Here is a 24,862-nt window from a genome sequence, read left to right as displayed (position 1 = left end):
ACTGAGGTATTATGTAAATTATATACATATGCGAGAAGAATTAAATAACCTGTAAGAATGGAGCCTTCTCTGTAAATTAAATGAACGGATTTGAGATGCTATGGTCTAATATGGGAGGGTGTAGTTTGTGACATGTTTGAAATGTTGGAACGACGAAAGATTATAATAATTATAGCTGTTGTGATATGTTGAATTAGGCTAAGTATATAGCCAGATAATGAATAATAAGTGACGGCTCTCAAATGTATGCGTACTTGAGAATAAGCCGCGATGATATATATAAAAGAAAGAAAGAAAGAAAAGAAAGAAATGAGCGAGTCAATGTGTTTTCGCAGCCACAGAGATGGATACACATCTGTTGTCATGATTGACAGTTTAACAACATGGGCTGGTAGGGCCAGAGAGAGAGATTCTGTCGTCCCAAACAAGCTTAAAGTTACAGTACCTGCAGAATTCCCTTTCATTTACCACTGCAGTCTCAATTCCATTCTAATGATACGTTACGAGTAACACGGATAATTTTCCGATTTTGCGAAGGATAGATCCCTTCCCATGCTTATGCATTAAATTAGCTTTTAATTGGAGTTTAATTTTTTTTTTTACCTTGGAAACAGGAGTACCTGAGTTCAAATCATGTTGGAACGAAGAATTTATGCCGATACTATGGCTTGATTAAGCCGTATCTTCAAGAAATATTGTGTGAAATATGTTTGATATTTCCTATGTGATGTGTTTACGTGTTTTATTATTCCCCAATGTGTTCTATGGTGATGGGTTCGATTTCCAGCGTTGGCTGATTTTTCATTGAATATAATTTGTAAGGTAAACCCAGGATACACGTATGTGTTCAGTGTGATATAGAATTGTCATGGTCAAATGGACCATATGTTTGATATGCGGCGATGCAATCTCGTGTGTAAAGTAGATGTACTGATAATTTCATTCCAAATCATGATATTTAATAATTAATTAAAAATATGATGAATTAATGTCGATTTATGATAATTAATTAATCAATTAAATGGATGCTACTTAATATCCATTTTTGATTAGCTTATTAAAATATTAGATGCCATTTAATATCATTGTTTTAAATAAATAAAATCACGTATCAGGGTGTATTAATCAAATGACTTGAGGTATGCCAAGGACCAACTACGATGTGAATAAACTACAAGAACATGAAGGCATACCATGTATATATTTTTGCATCAGTTTTGATTGTTTCTTTGCTCATATGTTGAAATATGGCATCATCTCGTGTGGTTTTTATCAGTATAATAAAATGTTTAGAAACATATATTCGAACGAAGGTTTTTCTCATTTAATAAATTTAGTGTATTCCTCTCATGTGATAGAATCCTACTTTCGGTATATTTTATATAGTGCCTATTTTTCTTTTTCGAACATTCCATTGCCCGTATGCTATGAGTTCAGCCGGTGACTCAATGAAAGTAGGGAGGACGAGACTTCAAACCTGGTAAGTGACTTCTGAAGGTTCTCATCCAACAATTCTATTTATACATATGTTTGTGAAACCAAATTATGTAATAATTGCCCTATGACCCAGAAAGGGTACAGTATCTATGTATTTATGTCTTAATAAAGCACTAACTACACCTGCCTTAGCCAAGAGGCCAATTTTCCTACATCTCCCCTTCATAAACACATCGCCGTTTACCCATCTCGTTCTTCCTTCACTTCTTCCTAACCCCGTCTAATATCCTGCCCAGAGAGAAGGCGTCACTTTCTAGATGGCCCACTCCTCCCCTTCGGGGAGGGGAATGACAAAATTGCCTAGGTCCTAGGTTCGTATACAAGGTATAATACCGCAGCGAAGCACGGGCACATTTGCTAGTTACTTATATAGTCAAACTAGCTGATGTAGCCGTGCTTCGCTACGGAATACTCGGAAAGACTGTCTTCGTGGTTCTCTCAACTGAAGTCAACATAGGTCATTACAATGCGTCAGAAGGAATGTCACGATTAAAATCAATGCTATCATATGAAATACTCGATGAAATGAAAAGCCGCTCATTTTCTCACTTTTAACGAACAGTCCAAAATTCCAGAGGTGCGATTACCAGGCCGCAGACAGCCGCGGACAGTCCTCTGCCATTATTCCTTTAAATCTGCACGCTGCTCATTCCAATCAGTGCCTCAGAGTAGGAATTGTATAACTGGAATGCTATGATGAACCAGTGAGTTTACGTGCCAGTAGCATCAGAAAATTTATGAACCAGAGGAATGGCATGCTAAAGAAGAGAGAGATTCGTTTATAGGAAGAGGAGTTAGGGATTGGAATAACTTACCAAGGGAGTTGATCAATAAATTTCCTATTTCTTTAAAATCTTTTAAGAAAAGGCTAGGAAAACAACATATAGGGAATCTGCCACTTGGGCGACTGCCCTAAATGCAGATCATTGATTGATTGATTGATTGATTGATTGATTGATTGATTGATTGATTGATTGATTGATTGATTGATTGATTGATTGATTGATTGATTGATTGATTAAGATCTAACTCTCTAGCTACTTCCCGCCAATATTCATGCAGGCTGTTATACTCGGTACGCAGCAGTAATCCCATCTATCGGAGACGATTGGCAGCAGAAGACACAAAGCACATCACAACAAACAACGGTCAGTATAATGTTATTGTTGATCAATTTTATGAGCTTTCTATACGCCTTCATATTTAGTTTTCTTCCGACTCAGTGATATTAGGACATAAAATGTAAAGTGAATCATTCTTTCTTTCACGACTCCCTCTGGTCTTATTCTTCAAGCGATCTTTCCTTTACGATATTTTCTCTTTTTTATAATCATCTTCCCAATTTCCCTTGTCCATGAGTCCTGGCATTCTTCCACTTGTGCCAGACTCCTCACTTTCATCTATCCTATCCGACCTCCCTTGGTCAACTCTTGTCCTTTTCTGACCCCGAAAGTATTACGTATGGAGGCCTAGGGAGTCCTTCATTTTCACGCCCTTCGTAGTCCTTGTCTTTCTTAGGTCGATACCTTCGTTCTTCGAAGTGTCGGACCCCTTCCATATTTTTCTCTCTGATTAGTGTTATATAGAGGATGATCGGAAATTGTATTCTCTACAACTTTTGTTATGTAGTACTTTTCGATAGGACTAATGGCGTAGGTAATTAATTAAATTTTAGGCGTCTTCCCCTAAACTACCATTCCAACCAGGGTGAATAAAATTATTTATAGCGTAAACTATAGTTCCTTATTGCCCGACTTTACGTACCGATTTTCAGTAAATTCTGTTTACCCATTTTCTCATGGCTCGTTGATATGGACTTAGCACCAAATTCATGAATATCTCTGTTCTCATAACCGGTACGATAGAAATGTATAAGACATAAATGATCGGAAATTTAATGCTTTATAACTTTAGTTAAGTAGTATTTATCGATATAACCACTAATAACATAAATACTTGTGAATTAAATTTTAGGCCTTCCCTAAACTACCATTTCATTCAACGTAAAAAAAAATATATATTTAAGGCCTATGAATATTGAATTTTCACGACCGCATTGTAATCGAAACAGACTTTCAACGTATTAGGTCGTGTTACGTACATGTAGTACGTGTTGAAGAGACGTTAAGTAGAGCAACCGACGCGAAATCGGGAGGTAGTGGGTTCGGATCTCACTGGTGTCCGGCTGGCCATTTTTGTTCTCTACTTAACATCTCTTCAACACGTACTACATGTACGTAATACGACCTAGTACGTTGAAAGTCTGTTTCGATTTAAGGCCTAGATTGTAGCTACTTATTCCCCGACTTTACATACCAATTTTCATAAAATTCTCTTCAGTCGTTTTCTCGTGATACACGTACATACATTCATACATAGGCCCTACACATAGGGCAGACAGACAGACAGACAGACAGACAGACAGACAGACAGACAGACAGACAGACAGACAGACAGACAGACAGACAGACAGACAGACAGACATTACGGAAAATTAAAAATGTGCGTTCCCTTGTTACTGTGGACACGACCGATGCAAAAATACCATTCTCTTTCAATTCTGAGCATTGTACAGACAAAAGTCTTGTTTTAAATATACTGTATAGATTAATCCACTCTATTTTATTTTCTCATAACTTCATGTACGATCGTTAAGCAGAAGTCACCCGTGGAAGTCTAAACTACTTTTTTATAGTATCTTACCCCTTCAATGTGCTCTTGTGGATCTAATGTCAAGGACAAGACATATTCTTATTTTATATTTTTTTTACATTTTTCCTAAACTTTGTATTTTACTACTGTGAGTTCGAGGTTACCAGCATAAGGTGCCTGCTTTGTGCTTTACTTGCAAGGTGAGCGTGAGTTCAAGTATTTCGTGACGCGAATGAATTATAGCTCATTAAGGGTTGCTATTTCAGCACGGCAGCTGGCTGTAATTTGGTTTATAATACCAGCCGAGGCATTGCCTGATGTATATGAACATAATGAACAGCAAGAGGCATCTCAAGACTTCACTTGAAAAGGGAAAGTTTGGACATGTTTTGAAACCTTATAGCCTAAGAAGTTTTCTGATTACAAAGTCTATCGTCTTATAAGTTATTGCCCTAATTTCACAATAATCATCACAAAAAGATCTTGATGGCTACGCGGTGCGTGTTCTTGGAGCTACAAGCTTGCATTCGGGGGATGATTGGTTCGGTTGAAAAAAGAGGACGAGGAATGGATGGTTTTGTGCTCTAGGGAATACATTGATATCTAGTAAGACTAGTAAGAGAGGTTCCGTTAATAAAACGTCTGCAAATCCTCCCCTTTACAGGGCCGATATAAGGGAAATTAGTGGCACCTCAAAACGAAATTAATCCTTAGTGATTCATTATCAACCGTAAAACTCATTCAAAATGCAACATCCTCAAATACATTAGCCCAAGACATACTGCAGACTTACAATACTGTGAAAAATAAAGGACAGCAAGTTATATGGATTCCCTCACATAAGGGAATAAAAGGCAATGAACAAGCTGACATATCAGCTAAAGAAGCAACTTGTCTTCCTGTACATGATCCAAACTTTCTAATTCCCCACACTGATATTGCTCCTTTTCTTACCTACAAAGATCCAAAAACAATGGTTAACTGAGTGGACACGGGAACAACCCACTACACTCCATGATATCAGGCGTGGATCTACAGCATCGAGAACAAGTGCTCTTCCCTAGAATACGTATAGGCCATAGCAAACTGACTCATGCACGTATCTTCTCTAAGAAACCTCCACCAATATGTGACACCTATCAGAAAAGAAAAACTGTTGACCACATTTGACTAGAATGCCATCTATACGAGCAACAAAGGCAATTGTGTAATTTAAACCAGAATAATAGTGTATGTGACATCTTGAACAAAGATACTCAGTGTAAAAACATCATTTTTTAGACAAACAAATCTATTCAATGACATGTATTCACTATCTTATCAATATGTACTGTTTTACAATTGTAACTATGTAATTAATATAATTATCCTTTATGTATAATTATGAATGTCGCGATATGACTTTCTAAGTTACAGTGACAATAAATAATTTTTTTTAAACGAGATTCATCGAGCGAGTTGGTCGCATGGTTCGGGTCATGTAGCTAAGTAAATGGTGGGCTGAAACATTACTGTCGGTAACCGCAAAGAGGTCCATTAATTTTTATTCCTCCTAGTGTTTTAACACTTTCATTCTTTTTCGAGACAAGATGGGGAAGGGCTTCTGCGGCCGTGGTCTTAATTAACATTATAGCCCCAACATTTGCCTGGCGTGAGAATGGGAAACCACTGGGAACTTCTTCAACAATCTCTCCAAATACTGCAATAGCCTTTGAACACAGTGACCAAAAAGTTCTTTTTTGATTTTTTTTTAAATCTGCTTTACGTCTCACCGATACGGATAAGTCTTATGGCGACGATGGGAGAGGAAAGAGCTAGGATTGGGAAAAAAGCGACCGTGGTCTTAATTAAGGTACAGCCCCAGTATTTGCCTGGTATGAAAATGGGAAACCACAGAAAACCATTTTCAGGGCTGCCCGACAATGGGGTTCGAACCCACTATCTCCCGAATGCTAGTTGATAGCTCCTTGACCCACACCGCACAGTCACTTGTTTGGTACCAAAAGAAAGATTTAAAAAATCATTTGGCTTCAGGACGGCAAACAGAAAATCTAACGAAAACGTAATGAATAAGAGGAATATCTGATTGTATAATCATAATTATACCATCCCTTAAGATCATTGAGTCATTGTCCGACTCGTTGGCTGAACGGTCAGCGTACTGGCCTTCGGTTCAGAGGGTCCCGGGTTCGATTCCCGGCCGGGTCGGGGATTTTAACTTCAATTGGTCAATTCCAATGGCACGGGGGCTGGGTGTATGTGTTGTCTCCATCATCATTTCATCCTCATCACGACGCGCAGGTCGCCTACGGGAGTCAAATAGAAAGACCTGTACCTGGCGTGCCGAACCCGTTCTGGGATATCCCGGCACTAAAAGCCATACGCATTTCATTTCATTTCATTGAGTCATTTAGTCCTTGCAGTAGTAGGTTGAAGATTTTTGAGTGCACGTGGTCAGCGTTGCAATACTGCTGCGTCTTGCATGAGAATGAAATGTGTTCCGATCTTCACATCAGAAGTTCCAACCAGGTATGAACTAATAATAATCAAGCCTATATGGTTGAAAGATTATCCCCTGCACAACGGGGTTGACTGATCTTGTAAACATTTAATGAGCTAGTGTAAACGTGCCAGCCCCGTTGTGTTAGAGGTAACGTACCTAACTCTTACCCAGCGGGCTCGACTCCCAGTCAGGGCAAAAAATTTAATTTTGGACTGAGGGCTGGAACGTGATTTACTCGGCCACCTGAGCCAAACTGAGAAGCTGCTCGATACGACAGGCAGCGGCCCGGTATGAAAGGCAAGCAACGCGGCTGAGGATATCGTTACGCTGACCACAAGACAGACAGGGTGCAGTACGCCAAAGTCCATCATGAGATGTATGTGCCTCGTGCTTTTAGTGTAATCATAACAATGCAGGCAGTGTTACTCACCTCCTTGATGGCGGGGTTGGGGGCGGGCCGCACGCCAGCCGTCCTCGACACCACCATGGCCGCTCAGCTACTTCCTGTAACACACGACACCACCCAATGAATTGGCGGGCTCCATGTGGAACACGCGAGCGATAAGGCGGCCAATTCTCTCCGCCTCCTTCAAAGCTATTTTAGGATATCAACCCATTAGCTTTGATTTCTTCCCAAGAGCTTTGCAATTTATTTAGTGACGCTTCGTAAAATCAAACCTCTATGTTCCTGGGACTGCAAAGTACCCAAGCGTGATGAATGAGGGTGAAGCCACACTATTCCTTTATAACCGACAAGTCATGCAACAATTTACAACCACAGGTAGTATAATTTTCTTCCCAAACTCGAAGATATGTAATGGCATCTTCTTGTAGTTCTTCTTCTTCTACTTTGTCTGCTGCTTTTACAACTAAAATCACTTGACCCGGCCGGGAATCGAACCCGGGCCCAGCGGGTGGCAGGCGGACGTGGGACCAGACAGTTAGAACTGTAGTTCAAGTTGAAACTTCGTATTTTAAACACTAGACCGCCACACATCATCCTATGGACGGCTAAAACATATTTGTTAAATACAGGGACAGGAAATACAAAATTCGCTCTCCTTTTTGGCTTCGTGTTCAAAATCAACCATGCATAAACCATTGTCAACGTATATAACGGTTAGCAAATATATAAATACTCTGTTTGTTTTAGTAATACGCACATCTTTATTGTACTATCTCAGTCACGAATCACTCACCACTGATCTGTATTTAGGACAGTCGCCCAAGTGACAGATTCCCTGTCAACTCTGTTATAATAATAATAATAATAATAATAATAATAATAATAATAATAATAATAATACCGGGCGAGTTGGCCGTGCGCGTAGAGGCGCGCGGCTGTGAGCTTGCATCCGGAAGATAGTAGGTTCGAATCCCACTATCGGCAGCCCTGAAGATGGTTTTCCGTGGTTTCCCATTTTCACACCAGGCAAATGCTGGGGCTGTACCTTAATTAAGACCACGGCCGCTTCCTTCCAACTCTTAGGCCTTTCCTATCTCATCGTCGCCATAAGACCTATCTGTGTCGGTGCGACGTAAAGCCCCTAGCAAAAAAAAAAATGTTTCTTTGGTGGTTGGCAATATAGTGTATTGTGTTGTGCGTAAATGAGGACAATGTATTACAATTCCCCGTGTAGGCTTTGTACCGGGCGGTACACCTCCACGCCGCGAATTCAAATATTGCGCCAGTTGAAACCTCTCTACAGGAGAAACTCTGAACTTTAAAATCTGTATTAAATCAAAGGTTTCTCGGAAGATGTCTCTACTGTAAATTTTGAAGTGTTCTGAATAATGTCTATTTCGATTTGTATTTGTTTACTCTGTAGCAAGAAGTGTGGACATTCTCTTCTAGATGGCACTACTTAAGAACTATAATTGTACACCCTAGTGCGAAGTGAAGGAACTGTGTTTTTTTTTTTTTTGAAGAAATTAGGTATTCATAAGTTTGTTCTTTGTTAAATTTCTTTTAGTCATTTTTTGGGTTGGCAGTATAACCCTTCTCTTTCCGCCAGTTTTGAATTTAACCAATCAGTAATTTCTGTAATTAATTTTCCTCCAATCATAGCTTTCTTCCTCAGGTTTCCATGTGTAATTCCTAGTCTACCAATACAGTTGAAAGGGTGTGTCTTTTTCATTCTTGAAAGGTCTCGAATTTTCCACGAGGGTATAAAAACTGCTGATTTTCTGGTCTCGGGGCCACTTCAGTAACATCTTTCGCAGTGTGTGAACATATATAGCAGGGGGCGGGAAGCGCCTCTTTCTCCAAGCAGCAGTTCATCTACAAGGTAATGGCCTGTTAACATCTTCATTTCTTGCTAGCTCAGCAGTTTAACTCTCGGGGAAGGTTCGAAACCTTTTGTATGTAAACTACCCTTTTAAAATGTAAATTCTTTTCTGTCTATCTATAAATTACAAATCTGTAAAGCGGGGATAGAGATTGCTTCACCCTCTCGAACTCCCCTTCATTTTTGAATTTGAGGTGACTATGTTTTCGTAACCGTTTTGCTCTTCCTTCTTAAAGTCTTAAACTTATTTGCCAACTAGTCACCTCCCTAGTATGGGATTAGCCCCTGTATAACTGGCCGAGTGCCACCTAGGTTTTAAGAAGTTTCATGTAGGAGTGCAAGCTACGCCTCCAGTCAATTTGCTTGTTTGGGCCATTTAATTAACCCAGAGTTTGTTTTCTTCATGTGAAGGCCCTGTAGGTTGGGTACAAGATACCCCTGTTTCACTGTATATGTGCCTTAAGGGCAGTTAGGAATGAAGTTTGCTGTAGCCCTTGATAGGCTTGTAAAATTGAGAGCGGGTCTGCTCTTTTCCTCTTAACATTGTAATTAGGAGCAAGTGCTCCTCGTACTTAGGGGTTTTCTGCCCTTTAGCTATTGTGGTGGTGAGCTGAGAGCTCAGAAATTTATCTTGGGGCTCGAAGCCCAAATCTTGTAACAATTGTAATTTCTTAACTTGTCTTCCTGCTACTTGGTACCTGTTACTCTGTTGTTGTTATCCGTTGATTTTGAAAAGAAAATATAACCTTTGTTAAAGTTTTAAAATTAGCTTTAATTTAGTAAGTTGAGACCTATTCCCGCCCGCACCTTCTTTCACCTCTAACTACGACGGATAACTCCGTAACAGGCTCAAAGGACCTTTCTTAAATGGTTTAATATGTAAGGCAAAAAGATATCCCATCTGAGTATTATTCCCTCCTTCAACCTATTTCTCACTAAACCAGAGCAGATGCACCATCGCTTATCCTCACGGCAGTCTGGACCATACTTAATATCAACATTTATAAGACAGTAGAGCTAGCAGAAACACTGCAGTGCGTTATGTTATCCAGTTTCTGTATGTCAAGAGAACATCAGTATCTCAAAATAAACTCGAGTCCTCATTCCGAGGTGGTGCAGCTCTTTTCAGGCACAGGCCCGACGGAGGTGAGCTGCATGTACCATTTTATCCACATACCAGCCCTCCTATCATTCTTAAATTTCTGAAAGCACCAGGAATCGAAGCGGGGCCCCGAAGGATGGCAGCTAATATTGCTAACCGTTACGCTATGGAGGCGGACGCATCAGCGTGTGATGATTCTTAACAAGTAAGAGAACGCACATCCTTCCGGGTGAAGGAATCATGTCCATGCCGCCTCGACCAGGCAGTTTTCTATCTATGCTTCTTAGTATTGTGTTTTGTGTGCAAATAAAGGATATATTTAGCAACATAGGCTTGAATGATCGTAGTTAATCCTCGTCTCGTATATCTCCCTCTACTTATCCTGCCCTCGTCAGTCAAGATTCTCCGAATAACTTACCCTCCTCCATTCATCTTAGTCATAGTTATAACCAAGGTATTTTTAAACCTTGAATATTTAGTAAAGACCTGTAGCTCTGATTACAACCAATATCTTAAATGTCAAGACCATCGCAGTTCAAACAGTTTTTGTACTCTACTTAATACTTCTCTGGCATGTAGACTTACTACTCGACACTGCCTAATAAGCCGAAGGTCTAATCGGATTTTTTATTATTTTTTATTTACAATTTGCTTTACTTCGCACCGACAAACATAGGTCATAGGGCGACGATGGGATAGGAAGGGCCTAGGAGTGTGAAAGAAGCGGTCATGGCCTTAATTAAGGTACAGCCAGCGGTGAAAATAGGAAACAGCGGAAAACCTTCTTCAGGGCTGTCGACAGTCGGGTTCGAGCCCACTATCTCCCGGAATGCAAGCTCACAGCTGCGCGCCCCTAACCGCACGGCCAACTCACCCGGTATAATATTTTCAAACCTACTCATATCAAGGTCCTTTCAAGTATTAGAGAGTGATCTAAATAGCTGTGAATGAACGTCGTAGTGCTAAAAGTGACTGTTACGGTGCTACCGTTTGGAGATGCTGCACCATCCTGTACTGATTTGGTACCGACTAATCTCCATCTTGTCCGGCCCCGCGGTGTAGGGGCCAACGTGTCCGCCTGTAACCCGGCGGCCCCGGATTCGATTCCCGGCCGGGGCAGGGTTTTGTAATTTTACATGATTAATATCCCTGGCCTGGGGACTGGGTGTTTGTGTCTTCCTTAATGTTCCTTTCCACATATTCAGCACTTTACACTTCCGCCATTTCCAAATACACGCAGGTTCATAACATATGGTGCAAGGTAGGGCAAAAGACCTTCTTAGGTCGACGCCACGAATAAATAGCATTTAAAAAAATCTCCATCCTTTTTTGGATTATTAGTGCAAGTAGATTGTAGAACGTTAGGAGTCAGCGGTGAAGTTCAGTGAGCCGGCAATTTCTGATGTTAGACGCTTGGGCGTGATTGTTTTTATGCTGTAATAATAATAATAATAATAATAATAATAATAATAATAATAATAATCATAATCATAATATTGAAACACAAGAAAACACTTGCAATAAAAAACAGACACTGACAGACACGTAGTCCAGCTACACCAAATGAATGGAGAGTTGCTATAGTAGGCCCTGTGTATAAAGGAAAGGGTGATAGACTTAAAGTAGAAAATTACATCGATTATATAAGACATGTTTGCAAAATTAATAATTGGTTTGATAGAAGGCAGTTTGGGTTTAGCAAAGGTTATTCCACTGAAGCTCAACTTGTAGAGTTAAAATTCAGGTTGTGAGATTCACAAATAGGAAAAGTCCTCTCAGTTTTAATTACTGCGTTGATGGGGGGAAAGTTCCCTTTGATATTAATATAAGGAAAGATCTTCATTGGCGTAATCTCATAAATATGATTGTAAATAAAGGGTACAGATCTCTGCGCATGGTTGTGAGGGTATTTAAGGGTTGTAGCAAGGATGTAAAGGAGAGGGCATATACGTCTCTGGTAAGAACCCAACTAGAGTATAGTTCCAGTGTGTGGGATCCTCACCAGGATTACTTGATTCAAGAACTGGAAAAATCCAAAGAAAGGAGCTCGATTTGTCCTGACCGATTTACGACAAAAGAATAGCGTTACAAAAATGTTGCAAAGTTTGGGCTGGGAAGCATTGGGAGAAAGGAGACGAGCTGCTCGACTAAGTGGTATGTTCCGAGCTGTCAGTGGAGAGATGGCGTGGGAGGACATCAGTAGTCGAATAAGTTTGAGTGGTATCTTTAAAAGTAGGAAAGATCACAATATGAAGATAAAGTTGGAATTCAAGAGGACAAATAGGAAGGGAGTTAAGGACTGGAATAACTTACCAAGGGAGATGTTCAATAAATTTCCAATTTCTTTGAAATCATTTAAGAAAAGGCTTGGACAACAACAGATAGGGAATCTGCCACCTGGGCGACTGCCCTAAATGCAGATCAGTAGTGATTGATTGATCATGGGGGAAATCCCAGATCCCTTTGAAACCAAAAACGACCTATTACCTTTGACGTTAGGCCCCTTTAAACAACAAGCATAATCATTATCATCATCATCATCATCATCATCATCAAAAATCAAAACGAGAGTAAGACAAGGAGACGGACTTTCATCTTTACTCTTCAACTGCGTCCTTGAAAAAGTATTACAAATATGGCGCAAACAGAAATTAGTCCTGAAAGTTCACCAAAAATCACGTTAGGCAGAGTAAAACTAGCGATAGATTGCTTAGCATTTGCAGACGACCTAGCAGTCTCAACCCGAGACATTTCAACAGCCCAAAATCAGATTGAACTCCTGAAAGAAACTGTGGAAAATGTCGGTCTTCAGACATCATTTGAAAATATAGAACACATGACCTGCAATAAACAAGCACCAAAATTCACAGAGACGAAATATGGCAAACATAGTGCGGCTCCATGGCTAAATGGTTAGCGTGCTGGCCTTTGGTCACAGGGGTCCCGGGTTCGATTCCAGGTAGGGTCGGGAACTTTAACCATCATTGGTCGAGTACTGACAAACGTTCAGCTTTAACTACGGAACCGCGCTGCAAGCACATGATGTTACGTCACCTCAAGGTTTCGTTGGAAGCACATGATGTTACGTCACCTCAAGGTTGCGTTGGAAGCACCTGATGTTACGTCACCTCAAGGTTTCGTTGGAAGCACCTGATGTTTACGACCAACAGTCTGAGCACGAGGAAAAGCCAGCCCTTCCTATGGTATGTCTATACTTTTTACAACAACATTGTAAGTTTATAAGTATTATTTTCATACTTTTACACTTGTTTTTTCTTTTTCTTATTTTACGGTTGATGTCAGCAGGGCTACATTTTAAAATCATTTTAATCAATTTTGACGACACTCTCATGTGGAATTAAATTTTAACACTGATAATGAACCATAGTGTCCGAAAACCGGTTATGTTTTAATAAAGTGTGTGCTGATACGACTGTATATAGTTAATAATAAAATAACTACATCAGCACTGTTAATAAGAAATGACTTTGATATTTTTTGATATTTCCTAATCTCATATTTCCTACTCCGCCTGACTTTATTCGAATGCTTTCCATTACTTTGGTTTGGAAATTACTTATTTTTTATCCAAGACTGTGTCAGTACGCTTAGCAATTTCTCCAGATATTCCGCAGACTGAGGTAAAATAGTAATAATATCGTCGGCAAATATCTAGGATTGAATTGAAGTTTCTTGAACTGAGATTTATTTCCCAAATTCTTTTTTTATTTTATTTCCCACCTGGTCTGTATTAATATCGAATGCCTGTGACAAGTGCATTTCTGAAATCATGGATACAGTAGATGTATCTGTCCATTAATATACAAACATATGAAGAACTTGATAATGAAGTACGAGAGCTATTCAATAACTAATTAACAAGACGCCTCATTTGGTAAATTTACGCAGCTCCTAAAGAAATGCACCATTCGTTCATTCTTTCATCCATCATTCATTCATTCATTCTTGGTAAATACTATTTTATACAAGGCACTCATATATATCTAAGGATTTGATTTAATGGTATATCAAGAAATTTATTTCTTCTGGAAAATTGAGATTGGATCTGGTGTCAGCGAAACAGTTGCAAGCAAATGCACAAGAGTGTAGCATTTTATGGCTCCTGATATCGTGATTATTGCCATGAGACATACAGTTCTCTGTTGTATCAGAATCGCAGGATCGTGGCATTTCATAACAAAATCGCAGATGCATTGTCCGGACGAACCGCGGCCGCCTTGGTGAGGAGCAGAGACGACTTTAGACGGTTATCATGCTCGCCAGAAAGATTTCACTTTTAAGCATTCATGTGGAGAGAAATGATCAGTGACTGACTTCAGCGGCGCAGTCGTCCTGATGGTGATGATGATGATGATGCTTGTTGTTTAAAGGGGCCTAACATCGAGGTCATTGGCCCCTATGGTATGAAATGAACCGAAATGCAATTTAAAAGTACAAAATTCATCCATTGACCAGAAATTTTTTTGCTAGCTGCTTTACGTCGCACCGACACAGATAGGTCTTATGGCGACGATGGGACAGGGAAGGGCTAGGAGTGGGAAGGAAGCGGCCGTGGCCTTAATTAAGGTACAGCCCCAGCATTTGCCTGGTGTGAAAATGGGAAACCACGGAAAACCATCTTCAGGGCTGCCGATAGTGGGATTCGAACCTACTATCTCCCGGATGCAAGCTCACAGCCGCGCGCCTCTACGCGCACGGCCAACTCGCCCGGTTTGACCAGAATTAAAAACTTGATGATGAAGAAAGAATTGATGAATATGAATTTAAAACAATCAGTGAATCTGACCCGCAATGCCTCACAATTCCAGAAACAATATTACGGACCAAGAGACTGCTTCCAAAGCACAATTCTGAAGCGATGATGCTTGTCTAAAGGGGTTCAATATCCATGTCAACGGTCCCTCATAATGGCACTTATCGCTAGGAAAGCAGGACCATAGTATTTCTCAAATTGCGGTACTAATCAAAGGTAGCGTAAACTCACGGTGTTCCAAACATAATGGTACTACTCACAAGTATTGTACACCGTACAGGTAACGCAGACCTCCGGTGTTTCTCACATAATGTCGCCACTCATAGGCAACGCAAACCCATAGTGTTCCCCACCTAGGTGTACTAATCACGAGTGCCGGTATTCCTGTGGTGTTCCTCCCATAGTGGCTACTAAACATAGGCAATTAACACCCACGGTGTCGCTCGTATTGTGTTACTAACCAGAGGCAACGCCCAGACCCGTGGTGTTGCTCACAAGGGTAAGACTCACGGGTACTGGAAACCCACAGTGAACCCCGCTGGACTGCTACGAATCACAAAACTATTGAGTACCTAACAGAGCGGTACCACTCGCAAGTAAAAGTGACCCATGGTGTTCCCCACGTGATGGTACTAATTACAAGTAGTTTCATGGTTCTGAGTCAATCATCCCTTGGTCGCCCCTTTTAGTCCCCTCTTACGACAGGCAGGGGATACCGTGGGTGGCGAGGGCCACGAAGGGCGTGAAAATGAAAGACTCACTAGGCCTCGAATGCTCTAATACCGTCGGGGTCGGAAAAGAACAAGTGTTGACCAAGGGATGTCGGACAGGATAGATGAAAGTGAGGAGGCTGGCACGAGTAAGTGGAAGCAACGCCAAGACTCAGCTAAGGGCCCCGTGATCGCCAATCCACACTCCCAAGTTGAGAGCCCCTTGGGCCCCTTTGAGTCGCCTCTTACGACAGGCAGGGATACCGCGGGTGTATTCTACATGTGCGTCCCCCACCCGCAGGGGGTGCAGTCGTCCTTGCGTATCCAATAGAGTAGGTTCGATCCCGTCTGAGGTCGGTGTCATTTGTGGGTGTTTTTGCGACAACTCCATGTCATTGCCTTCCGACACTTGCCGAACTCCTGCAGCACACAATTTCAATACCTTAGTATCTCTTAAAACATACTGAAATTGCAGGGATGTTACATTTTTAAAAATGGCACTTATCGCTAGTAAAGCAGAACCATAGTATTTCTCGAATTGCGGTACTAATCAATTTTTAAAAATACTTTTTTCCGCATCTGTTTTTCCACATCAGGATGGGGTCCCCCGTGTGAACGGTGCCATATCATCGTGGGCTTAAACCCAGTAGGAGAGGTCCCAAGATTGAGGTACAGCCCCAGCATTTGCCTGGTGTGAAAGTGGGAAACCACGGAAAATCATATTCAGAGCTGCCGACAGTGGGACTTGAATCCAATATTTACCGGATGCAAGCTCACAGTTGCACTCCCCTAACCGCATGGCCAACTCGCCCGATCAGCCTATACTTTGCGACGTTTTTGTAACGCTACTCTTTTGTCGGAAATCACCCAGAAAAAAAATCGGGCTGCTTTGCTTTGGATTCTTTTCCACTTCTTGAGTCAAGTAATCCTGGTGAGGGTCGCGTACACTGGAACCATACTCCAGTTGGGGTCTTACCTAAATACCCTCATAACCATGCGCAGAGATCTGTACCCTTCATTTACAATCCCATTTATGTGATTACCCCAATGAATATCTTTCCTTATGTTAACACCTAGATACTTACAATGATCCCCAAAAGGAACTTTCACCACATCAATGCAGTAATTAAAATTGACAGGACTTTTCCTATTTGTGAAACTCACAACCTGACTTTTAACCCCGTTTATCGTCATACCATTGCCTGCTGTCCATCTCACAACATTATCAAGGTTTCACACAATCTTGTAACATATTTATTGCAACTTTACTCATATCATTTATATATACGAGTATATAAGAAAAAAGGGTCCAGTAATACTGCCTTGAGGAATTCCGAATCGGAGACTGAAATTTCAATTGAGATTGCAAGTGCACATATGTTTTCTTCTTTACTTCAGAAACACATCTCTTACAATTCTAATTCTGGTTTTGATGTTTTAAATCTGAATCCCATTCTTGTGTAAGCCTGTACTGAAGTGTAACATCTTTTCAGTGGTGTTTCCATCCAGAGTTATAACAGCGTCAGTGATTTTCGGCTCTTCCTGATTACCATGACATTTGTTTTCTGAAAATGTGAAGGCCAGTAAATCTAGTATTTCAAATTCAATTACCCTGACATGCCAATTGATTCCAGTGCGATTTGTTCCCACAACCTTCCGTTTGATGAGGTCTGTTTCTAACCATTTGCGCCATACAGCCTGGATGAGATACACATACATAACTCCTGTCCCTCAGTAGCTACACCTGCGACAGTTCAGAGCCAACTACTGAACTGCGTGGGTGATGTTGGACGTGTTCTCGGTTATCGCACATAATTTTACTATATTTTTCAGGCCGAACAATTTACCTATAATTGTGAGCTGGCTTAACTCCAGCACTAACAGATGGTGGCACGTGCTTGAATTCTCCAGTGATTGAGTCATAACTCGTAATAGTAAATATAGAGTTTTGTAACCTATTTACCTATATTATATACTTAATAAAACTACAGATTAATTCTTATTAAATATTATTATTTGCACTTGTTTTTGTAAGGGACAAACTGCATGATCACCGGTTCGTGGTCCTATTCATTTGTTTTCTGAAAGTTCTGTAAATTTAACCCTTACCTTGTACGGGTTCACTTTTGTATCATAAATGGTACGACAGGGTCCCAGTGACCCAGGTTATAATGTTGAGTTTAAATACAAAAAATAATGACATTTTATTAACATACAAACTTATTTAGCTCAACACACTGTTTACATCAGAAATAAACAACTTTCGAGTATTCTTAAACTTATTAAACCAATTAATGAGTGACTATTTTGTTTGCATACATTTTCAAAGGACTAATGTTGCCTTGTCAATTTGATCAGTAATCCAGTATTATGATTCAGTATTTTTCAATACAATGACACAAAATGACAAAACAATGTCTACACTGATTCATAATAATGTCTTATGGTATAAAACATTTAACAGGTAAATTCTGACAAACCACCAACTTGTAGTTATAGTTGTCTCTTGATTTCTTACGTCACTCACTATTTTCACATACTTTACACACCTTTTGTGCACATTCATTTCATATTGGTTTGCTGCACATCCTGCAAACAATAGCTGTTTTTCTGTCCTTGCTGTATGGGCAGGTGGAACACCTTTTTGCGTTTGGATTTAGGTGTTTCGGGTGCTTGACCATAGCGTTCCTTTGGCACCTCTATTTGCAGAACTCTTCTAAGTCCTATCTTCATTTCTCTTGGAATATTTCTGGTGTAGAAACGTTTCTTCATCTGAAGAACAGTCAGTTCACTAGAAAGACCCTTCAAGAAATCATTCTATAAGCGAAAATGTGCGAAGGAAAGAAGAAAAATGTCAAACATGAATTTGAGAATACCTGCAAAATGTTGCATTAATGGTACCCCAGGGTCCCGGGGACACTGTGTTACTAACTTACATGGATGTGCAGAAGAAACTGACCACGTCCACATCTCACAGCTGCTTCTCATCAACTAAAATGAATTTACATGGAACAACAATGAACTACTGTTACAGACGGAAGAGTAACGTAAATTCAAAAGATGCGCGGGGTCCTCAGCCGTATCAGTTAAGGGTTAAAACATGGGACTGTGCATGACATTTTACGAGAAATATAGAGAAGGTTAAATAAGTTAGAGTCAGAGGGTAGATGGTAGACCGCTGGTATTCCGAGTCCAAGAAGACGAGATCGATGCCGGGCCATTCCGATGATACTTGAAGATGATACGCCAGCCCATTTGTATTCTGATCCACATAGGGAGCTATTTAACACGTATGGGGACTCAGATGCGATTTACATCATATTATAGCGTTTCTTTTTGTAAGACCAACATCCAACAGTAGGCTACTTACTGATGATCTTTCACAGCATTTTGGTAGTTCCAGTTTTAAATGTTTAACTATGCTGAAGTAGTTTCTGCGCGTCATGGAAAATCCACATCTGTGTTTCATCGACACCAATCGCTATGGACAGCATACAGCATTATCAAGCCACTGAGTAGTGACTCTTTCACATAGGTAATATCGTCGGTGCTCCGTACTTTCAGATTACATCGCAAGGCAACGTTGATAAAAATATTACCTTCCGGACGAAATAGCCGACATTTTCTCTTGCATAGATGGTGACTGGGAGGACAGTGACAGAGTACTGCCATGCCTTGATAATGCTTCAGACCAGTGTCACATGACATTCTCTGCAGTTATCTGGGCACATCCTGAGCATACCTAGGCACTGTATACCTGGAATGGCCATGCCGTGGGTTCCATCAGGAATCAGGTGGTGAATGTTCATGTGTGACCTCCAGCAATTTCGCATATCATCGAAGGAAGCTGAAGAGGTTGCGCAGCACCCGATGTGATCAACATCACAGGAGAAGCTAAATCCGTGACCTATATTTGTTACTGATTAACATTTGCTTCACTTTAAAGACATATCTATTTGGTTCATCTTCTGTCATTAATGATAACAGCTATCGAGAAGCTGACTGCGGAACAGATCACCAACTGCTACGCATGACATTTAAACTACGGTTCAGGAAAATAGATCGTGTGTAGTGCCAGATAAAGGTGCTGAATGTAGACGATCTTAAGAAATTTGGAGTGGAAATACATGTTCATCAAAAAATCCGAAAAGACTCGATACAGACGCAGAGTCCACATGGGAAGTCCTCGGGAATAATATAGTGACAACCGAGATGAAGTTTCCTTCCACAACATCGAATCATCGAAAATGCTGGATCAGGGATCACACATGGTAGATAAGAGAGCAGCGAAAACAGCTCGAAAGATGTGGGTTATACAATCGGCTAAACTCTGCCATGAAATTCAAGACAAATGTGAATACATAACTAGCATTTATAAAGAAATCGATGTACATATTAATCGTAACGAAACATGTGACATTTACAGCAAAATTAGGCTGTTGTCAAATATATTTAAGCCCAGAATGTGGTTAATAGAAGACGCCAGAGGTAGTAAAATCCACAGTTAAATATATGGAGGGAATACTGGGAGGATCTCTACAAGGGAAAAACAGTACAACAAAGCAAGGATCCTCTGGCACGGATTTGAAAGGGGACCAGACATCCTTCCTCAAGAATCGATACGTCCAATTTGAGTCCTTAAAACTGGGTAAGTCATTTGGCACAGAGGGCGTAGCTTCTGAGCTCCTGAAAAAGACAGGTGAATTAGATGTGCAGATCGTCACAGACATTGGAAACAAAATTTGGAGACATGGCATTTGGCCAGCTAACTGGGTTGCATCCATTTTCCGTGCTTTCCCATTTTTACACTAGGAAAATGCTGAGATTGTACCTTAATTAAGGAAACGGCCTAGTCTTTCCTACTTCCAGCCCTTTCCTATCCCACCGTCACCCTAAGACCTGTCAGTGACGGTGTGACGTAAAGCCAATTGTAAATATATATACTGTACACTTAAAGAGGGTCTTCAAACTTTCCTTGCTTCAGAGATCCCTCCCGAACAAGCTGAATCTGTTCGAGTTAAAGACACAAGAAAACAGTTATCATACATCCGTCAGTTGATTGAAAAATGCAAAGAATTTCAACTTCCTCTCATCATCTGCTTTTAGGACTGCCAGAAGACTTCTTTTCACTGTGTTAAGTGGGAGAACATGTAGCAAGTTTTGTTGGAAATGGGTGTTCCTACACATCTGGTTTGGCTAGTAAGGAATTTGTATGCAGCAAACTCAACTATGTTTAAAATAAATGGCAAAACTGTCTGGGAAGTTCAAAATCCAGAAAAGTGTCCGGCAGGGCTGTATACTGTCACCCCTCTTCAATATCTATGGCGAGTACATAATGAGAGTCGCACTTGAGAAATGGGATGGTGGATTTCCTGTTGATGGTAAGAAAATATCTAACTTCCGTTATGCAGACTGTACTACAGTAGTGATGAATGAGACTACAAATTAACATGCTGAACTGTGCCGTGAAATTCAAGACAAACATAAATACATAGGTAGCATGTGTGAAGAACTTGAGGCAAACAATAATCGTAACGAAACACGTGACCTTAACCCCAAAGTTAGGCTATTATCAAATAAATTTAAACCCAGAATGTGGTCAATAGAAGATGTGAGTGGCAGTGAAATCCACGACTTTGAGTCGATGGAAGAAATACTGTGAGGATGTCTACAAGGAAGAAACAACCAAGCATGATCCTCTGGCACGGATTTGAAGTGGATCCAGACATCCTATTCCAAGAGACGAAACGGGTAAATACATCGTTAAAACTGGATAAGTCACTTGGTCCAGATGGAGTATCAGCTGAGCTCTTTAAAAAGACAGGCGACATAGGTTTGATGATCATGACAGACATTTGCAACAAGGTTTAGAGACATGACATTTGGACAGCTGACTGGGTTGTATCAATTTTTGTCCCTGTACATAAAAAATTAACATGAACGAGACCAAAATAATGATTGTTGATAGAGCCAAGAAATTAGCCAACACAGACATCTTCAAGGAATTGGAGAACGTCTCAGAAATTCTATACCTTGGTTCAGTTATTTCCAGTTCAGGTTGCTGTGCTCCTGAGATTAGGAGAAGAACAGCAATAGCAAAACATACAATGACGAATTTGTCCCATTTATGGAAGGATCGCTCTGTCTCGTTACCACTGCAACTGAGAGTAGTATCCTGACTGGTATTTTCAGTTTTCCACTATGGAGCCGATACGTGGACTCTTTCTAATACAGATCTGAATGAAATCGTCTACTTTGAAATGTGGTGCTGGAGAAGATTGTTACACATACCTTGGACAGCATTTCGAACTAATGATTACATTATAAACCAGCTCAACCTCAGAATCAGATTATCATCTGTATGTAAAGAAAGCGTTTTATAATACTTTGAACACACTATGTGACATGGGAATGACATAGAAAAACTGGAAATGTTCCCGGCAAGAGAGATCGTGGTCGAGTTCTCAGTGGATTATTAATTTACTGGTGAATTAACAAGATATTTACTAACCACCATGACCATAGTTTTGATTCTATTCAGCTTCAAGCTATACTCTTCAAGTTATTGATAAGAACTTGGAGATTACCTTCATTATCATCTATTAGGACTGTATGAACGTCGTTTCTTGAGTTATGCCTATATCTAAATTATAGACTGCTATATCTTTCAGTGTTCAGTCTAAAAGCCTCTGTGAATAAACTATACACCACCACAATCCTCTTCTTAAAAGCTATCCCCGTGGTCTAGTTCTGTTCTAGGCATCTTGTATTTAACTAAAACTGAGTTTAACCATCATCGTATTGATCATTCACTGCTTCTCTTCCCGTCGATGACCGAGTACATTATCGTCCTCGGTAATCCTCCTCCATTCGTACTACATGATCCTGTCACCAAAGCTGGTTTATACCCACAGTCTCATACATCAAATTCATTCCTAAGCTAGTCTTTATCTCCTACTCTCCTGCCATTGTCCCCACATTTTTGTACCAACATTCATTCTCAAGTTCTTGACTGGTAAACAATTTTCTACGGCGGCAAATTCTCCGTTCTTGAAATCTTCGCTGGCAATTGCCTTAGAGAACATGTTGTAAAAAGAGAGGTGACAAAATATAAACTTACCGGAAAATTCTTTTTAGGCCTACACCAGTAGTGTGTCCGGCTCCATGGCTAAATGGTTAGCGTGCTGGCCTTTAACCACAGGGGTCCCGGGTTCGATTCCCGGTAGGGTCGGGAATTTTAAGCATCATTGGTTAATTTCGCTGCCACGAGGGCTGGGTGTATGTGTCGTCTTCATCATCATTTCATCTTCATCTCGACACGCAGATCGCCTCCGGGAGTCAACTCAAAAGACCTGCACCTGGCGAGCCGAACATGTTCTCGGACACTCCCGCCACTAAATGCCATACGCTATTTCATTTCATTTCACCAGTAGTGTATTTTTTTCCAACGCTTAACTTTAGCCCTTCGGTGCCAGCATAAATGATGTAGTATTTGGAGGTCTTTTTCACTAAGGTCAGTTTGTTTACTGCGTCTTACTTTATCTTAAAAAAAGCTTGCTTTCGAAATCGAAGACATATTTCGTGATTGACAATACACTGAAATCAATTCTAAAAGAGCGAGCTTGTACTTTTACGTGACTATTGATATCGTGATCATAACCACGGGATCTCCAGTTTTGCACTGGAATCCTAACTACAGGGAAGTGAATTAATAATAATAAGTTAAATAATAATAACTATCTATCTTTTGACGATTTTTGGAGACGCCAAGGTGTCGAAAGTTGGTCCCGCAAGAGTTCATTTACGTGCCAGTAAAACTACCGACCACGGGGCTGACGTATTTGAACACCTTAAAATACCATCGGACTGAGCCAGGATCGAACCTGGCAAGTTGGGGTCAGAAAGCCAGCGCCGCAAGCATCTGAATTACTCAGCCCGGGATTCTAACCACAGCAGCGTTGATCAGAGGCATGCGACTTTACCAATCGGATATCAGGCTGGTATTTCTATACTGGAATCATCATAGTATTATGTGCAAGCTGAAGAGAGAGAAAATCAACTATGGACAGTTGATCTAACACTAGGGAAACCACAAAGGTTCGGCGTACTGATTAATCCATAAGGAAAATAAGAAATTAAAATAAGTTTAATTTAATTTAATTGGAAATTTTTAAATGTTGCAATATTTAACCCACCCCAACCGATGTATTCTATTTATTCAAATTATTTTTAAGGGGACATTCAGGGGATAAAATCGATATTTTGTTCATTTTGGCGAAAAATGTTGATGACTCAAATTGAAAGGATTCTCCTTTCTTGTCACGAAGTTTTTCCGTTAAATTTAAACAATTTATCACTTTAATTATGCTTTGTTTGCCAGTCGCCACACGACAAAAATGGACGTGGCGTCTGCTTTGCTTTATTTTTCCCACCAATTATAATTTTAGATATTATTCCCATTTTTCACCCATAATATTCTGCTAAATGTAACAAAATTTGTATGGTATATGTATCAAGCTAGGAAACCTGTGCACAGAATTTTTTATTGCAGAATGTTTTCAAGTACTAGGGATTTTAAAGTCCAAAATTTTAAAACGTACAAATTACACTAATTTTAGTACAAGATATCTCCTTATATACCGGTACATTATGTACAGAATAATCAAAGCACAGTGATTTTTAAAGAAGTATTTTCTACCTAATTCCAAATTTTCATTAACATTATTAAATTTAATGAAAAATGAAATTAAAAATTTCAAAAATGTTGTCAATATATTTTCTAAAAACTTTTAATTTTATGTGAAATAATGTTTTTTGATATCCCAGCTTTTATTTAGGTGACACTCCCACAAAGTTCCATGAAAATCCATACATCTGTTTATCTGTAGACTGTACCCTTAAGTTATTGAGGTGATTTTGTACAATTTGGAGATATCTTGGGACCATTCTGATGCAGCAAACAGAGGGAATATTTTGAAAATAGCTCTCCAGGTACACCTGCTTGGCTCGTCAGGAGAACTGCCGATAAAGGAGTTTCATCTTAAGAATATGTACATCAATACAACACTTTAAGCATTGTTTCAAGACATATGTGACTCAGTTCAATACGGACAAATAAGATGAAGTTCCTTACATTTGATATGTGATTACGTCATATTTTAATGTAACGCTCAATCTTTTTTTTTTTTTTTTTTTTTGCTTTACGTCGCACCGACTCAGATAGGTATTATGGCGACGATGGGACAGAGAAGGGCTAGGAGTGGGAAGGAAGCGGCCGTGGCCTTAATTAAAGTACAGCCCCAGCATTTGCCTGGTGTGAAAATGGGAAACCACGGA

General features: G+C 40.1%; 1 protein-coding gene across 1 annotated transcript in view; it reads right to left on the bottom strand.

The window, feature by feature from the left end:
• Positions 1–24,862, bottom strand: part of LOC136868547 (ankyrin repeat domain-containing protein 33B) — an 825,691-nt gene that overhangs the window by 552,823 nt on the left and 248,006 nt on the right. Inside the window, exon 3 of the mRNA XM_068226526.1 lies at positions 7,083–7,156. Coding sequence (XP_068082627.1) covers positions 7,083–7,139 — 57 coding nt within the window. The 5' untranslated portion in view covers positions 7,140–7,156. The remainder of the gene's footprint in view (positions 1–7,082; positions 7,157–24,862) is intronic.

The sequence above is a fragment of the Anabrus simplex genome, chromosome 1, assembly GCF_040414725.1.
Source record: "Anabrus simplex isolate iqAnaSimp1 chromosome 1, ASM4041472v1, whole genome shotgun sequence".
In the NCBI taxonomy this organism is placed as follows: domain Eukaryota; kingdom Metazoa; phylum Arthropoda; class Insecta; order Orthoptera; family Tettigoniidae; genus Anabrus; species Anabrus simplex.
This window is presented reverse-complemented; position numbering and strand designations above follow the sequence as displayed.